The 5,327-nt window shown below is 39.3% G+C and overlaps 1 protein-coding gene across 1 annotated transcript; it reads left to right on the top strand.

Annotated features, from left to right (window-relative positions):
• The first annotated feature begins 1,682 nt into the window (after positions 1-1,682).
• On the top strand, positions 1,683-5,035 carry LOC106765091 (probable inactive receptor kinase At3g02880). Its single transcript, XM_014649589.2, has 2 exons — positions 1,683-3,282; positions 4,028-5,035. Exons 1-2 carry the CDS (start codon positions 2,025-2,027, stop codon positions 4,687-4,689), a joined length of 1,920 nt encoding a protein of 639 aa, XP_014505075.1. The 5' UTR covers positions 1,683-2,024; the 3' UTR covers positions 4,690-5,035.
• Positions 5,036-5,327: the final 292 nt, after the last annotated feature.

The raw sequence follows: 5,327 nt of genomic DNA, 5'->3' as shown, positions 1-5,327 counted from the left end.
AGGTTATAAACATATTTTCTTATGAATTTTAATATTTTAACGTTGTAACATGACAAACTATCATTTGTTATCTGTTTCGGTATGAAGCCGAGTATCAAACCTACACAATTTCCTCTCCTTAGACCGTCCGCTAATTTCGAAGCCTCTTTTCAAACAGTCCGTCTTCTCTCTTCTCCTATGTGCCCGGAGGGTACCTGTCAAAGGTACTCCGATGCTTAAGTTAGTTAGGTTATTCGATCGGGTATCTGAGCTCAGAAGTAAATGCGCAATAAATCCCTGACATGTATTTATAGTGCTGGATATGGGCCTAGTATTAAGGCAATCTTAATCAAGGCCCAATCACAGCCCAATCACCTTAATCATGCGATTATTCTAATTACCTTGGCTTCACCTTGACCCTTCAGACTATCCGTACCTTACCGTCCGCTTCCTTTCATTCACGCTGACCGGCCGTCTTGAAGGAACAGCTGATCGCTTCCACTTAGATGTCTTTCACAAGCTGATTCGTCTTAACCAGCCGGCCGTCCGGATTTGTTTCATCAATCGACCAGTGATCCCTAGTACATTATCAATTTTAACATTTTAACGTTGTAGCATGATTACTTTTATGATTATGATTAGCGTTAGAACATTTTAATATATTTCTAACATTCTAATTTTTATTTCATAAACTTAGACATCAATAAATAATAATAATAATAATAATAATAATAATAATAATAATAATAATAATAATAATAATAATAATAGAGTGTTTTTAACAGTCAATGGTGTGATATTTAAATATGTAATTGTTATTAATTTACCAAGAAAAACTAAATTAATTTGAATGTAGTATCAGAAAAATATTAAATTTGATTTGAAAAAGAAAATTGCAAGATACATCCCTGTAGTGTATTTATTACTGTTAATAATAACGTTGCCTTTTTTAATTGGCATAAAATGAAAAGAAACAGCAACATATAATTTTATATATAAATATTACTTTCTAAAGATAAATATTAAACCTACTATTTAAGGTATGAGATATAAATTTTGAATAAGATATAAAATTTAGTTGATATTTTGAATATCTTATTTTAAGAATTTGTACATCAATAATTTAAAAAACACTTTTAAGAATTTTGACCGGCAGCGAAAACGCCTCTACCCTTTCCAATGAAACAAAAGGCGAAAAGCAAACAAGAAAATTATTTCCATCTGTAGTTAAGAAAAAAAGGTAAAATATATTTATAAAAGAAGTACTGCAAAGGAAACTGGTCCATCCCAAGAAGCCAAAGGAAAGGTTAGTAAATGGGATTGTCCCTTAAACGTTGCGTTTGGGACCACCATTCAGATAATAACAATTTAATTCTTCTAATTAATATTTCTTAACTGTTTTTTGTTTAGCGAGAATTATTTATTTTTATTATATTCAAACAACTCTGTAATATTTAAAGAAAAACAAACTACATTAAACTACACGAACAGCTAGTCAACCAACCCAAAAAAAAAACAATATTTTGAAATTAAAAAAAGGAAAAAGAAAAAGAAAATAAAATAAGGAACAGAGAATCCAGCTAGGAGGGCAGCTACAAATGAGAGTGATTAGGAGTTATAACTGGACCACCACTCTAACAAGTGGGTCCCACTGGGAACCTTCCCTCACTTCTTTTTAATCTTAAAACAAACACCGGTCACCCGCGCGACACACCGGTCGTTCGTTGCACGTGAACGTACTCTAACCCTTCTCAAAAACATCTCTATTCCTTCTCTCTATCATCTATCTATTTCTCCAACTTCGCAAACGCAACATCCTTTCCTATAATACGTGACACCCACCACCTTCTCTCGCATCACTCACGCTTCTCACGACACTGTTTCTTTTTTTTTTTTTTGCTTTTTCTTTTTTCTGAAAAACATTCTGAGCACAACAGAACAACGGAACAGAACAGAACAGAACCACACTCGCATCCATCGAGGTTCCCATGGCGCCAATTCCTTAGATAACTAACTCCTTTCCTCGAACAACTCCAACTATCGAAATGAAGTCTGCGCAGGTCAAAGAAGCGATTCTCTTTACTCTCCTAACGTGCTTCTTCGCCATTGCCGATTCCGATCTAGCTTCGGACAGAGCCGGGCTAGTGTCACTCCGAAGCGCGTTGGGGGGACGCACCCTGCTATGGAACACCACCCAAACAAACCCTTGCAGGTGGACCGGCGTCACCTGCACCAACGACAGAGTAACCATGCTGCGCCTCCCAGCGATGGGTCTCTCCGGTTCTCTACCCTCCGGTTTGGGAAACCTCACCGAACTGCAGACGCTCTCCCTCCGGTTCAACGCTCTAACCGGACCAATCCCCGCGGATTTTGTCAACCTCAAAGCGCTTCGGAACCTCTATCTCCAAGGAAACTTCTTCTCCGGCGAAGTTCCCGATGCGGTATTCGCGTTGCAGAACCTCGTGAGGTTGAATTTAGGTAACAACAATTTCAGCGGCGAGATTTCGCCCAAGTTCAATGGTCTCACTCGTTTGTCCACTCTCTATCTCGAACGCAACAATTTTACTGGTTCAATCCCTGAACTCAGTGTTCCGCCTCTGGATCAGTTCAACGTCTCGTATAATTCCCTTACCGGTCCCATTCCGAACCGGTTTTCGAGTCTGGACCAAACCGCTTTTCTCGGGAACTCACTCTGCGGGAAGCCCTTGCAAAGCTGCCCCGGAACCGAGGAGGGAAAGAGTAAACTGTCCGGTGGTGCCATTGCGGGTATTGTGATAGGTTCCGTGGTTGGTTTGCTGTTGATTCTGCTGCTTTTGTTCTTTTTGTGTAGAAAAAGGAGTGGGAAAAACGATGAAAGTGTCTCAACAGGGAAGCGTGATGTGGGAGGTGAAGTGTCTCGTGAAAAGAGTGTTGAGAGTGGGAATTCTGGTTCGGCGGTGGCAGGTTCGGTGGAGAAGAGTGATGTTCAAAGCAGTGGTGGCGGAGATAAAAGTTTGGTGTTTTTTGGGAATGTGAATAGGGTGTTTAGTTTGGATGAGTTGTTGAGAGCTTCTGCGGAAGTGTTGGGGAAAGGAACGTTTGGAACGACTTACAAGGCGACTTTGGAAATGGGGGTGAGTGTGGCGGTGAAGAGGTTGAAGGATGTCACAGCCGCGGAGAGGGAATTCAGGGAGAAGATCGAGCAAGTGGGGAAGATGGTTCATCACAACTTGGTCCCACTAAGGGGTTATTACTTTAGCAGGGATGAGAAGCTTGTTGTCTATGATTACATGCCTATGGGAAGCTTATCTGCTCTCTTGCATGGTAGTACCCCATCTTTCATACTTGGTTGTTATTTTTGGACAATAGTGTCTCTCTATTTTCTATCTTGGTGCCATTTCTTTTGTTAAATCAGGTGAATGATTGTGGCTGTTCGTATGTCTACTCAATGCTAGCTCTTTAGGGTGGCTACTTGTTGTTTTTATGTTTCTCAATGTTTTCCTTGTTGTTGCTGCTTATCATTCAGTTTTGTAATGTACTTCATGGCTTGTTTTTTAGCTCTGCTAAATGTCTTGTCTAGAGTGTGGCTTTATTTCATCACATCTTCTGCCCGTCGGATTTTGGTTTACTTTTGTGAATTAAGGGGTTTTGTCTAGAAATAAATTTGATTTGATATTCTAGTTTGGACAGTGGATGTCATTGCATACATTACCTTCACTATGTCAAAGGGAGATAGAATGTTGCATCAAGAGTGAAGTCTGATGTCTAAAACATTATCTGAGAAAGCTGAAGTTTATGCCTCTAAATTAGGTCTTAAGATAATCCCTAATGTTCCAAAAGAAAATTTGTCGTCAGTAAATATTTTCTTTAAGGATTGTGATTTCTAACTATAACACTCAATTCTTCTGAAGTATTTAGTGGTTGCTTTGTTAAACACTTCACTTGTGAATTTAGTAAGAGGCTTCTACATTTGATAAAACGAAATGAAGGCTGCATTTGGTAACTCGTAGGTGAATGAAAGTGCAGTCAAACACTTTATGATCTGACATTTTTGTTTTTGTTGTTGCAGCAAATGGTGGGGTGGGGAGGACTCCACTGAATTGGGAAACAAGGTCTGCCATTGCTCTTGGTGCTGCTCGTGGGATTGCATACATTCATTCTCATGGCCCAACATCCTCTCATGGGAACATCAAGGCATCGAATATCCTTCTGACGAAATCTTTTGAAGCTCGTGTCTCTGACTTTGGCCTTGCTTACCTTGCTCTTCCAACCTCTACACCAAACCGTGTTTCTGGTTACAGAGCACCAGAGATCACTGATGCGCGAAAAGTATCCCAAAAAGCTGATGTCTATAGCTTTGGCATCATGCTTCTGGAGCTGCTTACAGGGAAGGCTCCTGCTCATTCTTCGCTGAATGACGAAGGGGTGGACCTCCCAAGATGGGTTCAATCTGTGGTTGAAGGTGAGTGGAACACTGATGTATTTGACATGGAGCTTCTGAGGTACCAGAGTGTTGAGGAGGAAATGGTGAAGCTCTTGCAGCTTGCCCTTGAATGCACTGCACAATATCCTGATAAGAGACCTTCAATGGACGTGGTAGCAAGCAAGATTGAAGAAATTTGCCATTCTAGTTTAGAGAAAGAGGAAGGGAAGAATCATGATTTTAAAGATCCTGATAATGGATTTTCGCAACAATACTACTCTGTTGACTCAGGGGTGTCACAAGCTTGAATACAGAAATCAAGAAATACCCTTTTTATATTTCATCATTGCCTCACCCAAGCTTGAATATAGAACTGAAGAAAGACCTCATTGTTTTCATATTTGGCCTGTTTTTGGCATGCATATTACACAACAAGTGTTGTTTGTTTGTTGGTTTATTCATTGAGGGATTATAGAAACCAGCCGTTTATGTCCTTTGTCTTACCCTCTCACTTCCTTATTCTACTCAGTCCCTTTTGTTATTCTTAGTCTTGGTTTTTGGGATTTCCATATCCCCACTTTGTTTACTACTTCATCATATTCCTTAAACGACGCTTATTTTATTTAGTTTCATTTTTACAGGCTTATGCGTGAATTGTGTATAAATTTAGTTATTGCGTTGGTTCTTCCATGCTAAGATAGATCTTGGCCAAAAGCAAAATAAAGTTAACAACTGACACTTGATCTCAGACCAACATAAACATAGAATTTTCTGATATGTGCTTCCTTCCCTTTTAAGGCCTTTGTTCCTGTTCTTTTGAAATTGACATGTTTTTTTTTTTTGTTGTTGCACACCTTTTAAGTGCTTTCTTTTGGGTTTAGGTTGATCTTGAGTTTGTTGAAACTTAGTTGTAAAGGATTATGCTTTCCAACTTACTATAATCTAA

The sequence above is a fragment of the Vigna radiata genome, chromosome 6, assembly GCF_000741045.1.
Source record: "Vigna radiata var. radiata cultivar VC1973A chromosome 6, Vradiata_ver6, whole genome shotgun sequence".
Classification (NCBI taxonomy): Eukaryota; Viridiplantae; Streptophyta; class Magnoliopsida; order Fabales; family Fabaceae; genus Vigna; species Vigna radiata.
This window is presented reverse-complemented; position numbering and strand designations above follow the sequence as displayed.

What these genes read in the sequence shown, in the direction of transcription:
- LOC106765091 (XM_014649589.2), top strand. Translation starts at nt 2,025, where the DNA reads ATGAAGTCTGCGCAGGTCAAAGAAGCGATTCTCTTTACTCTCCTAACG. An exon ending in CTTATCTGCTCTCTTGCATG is followed by an intron (nt 3,283 to 4,027) that starts GTAGTACCCCAT and finishes TTGTTGTTGCAG; the next exon opens with CAAATGGTGGGGTGGGGAGG.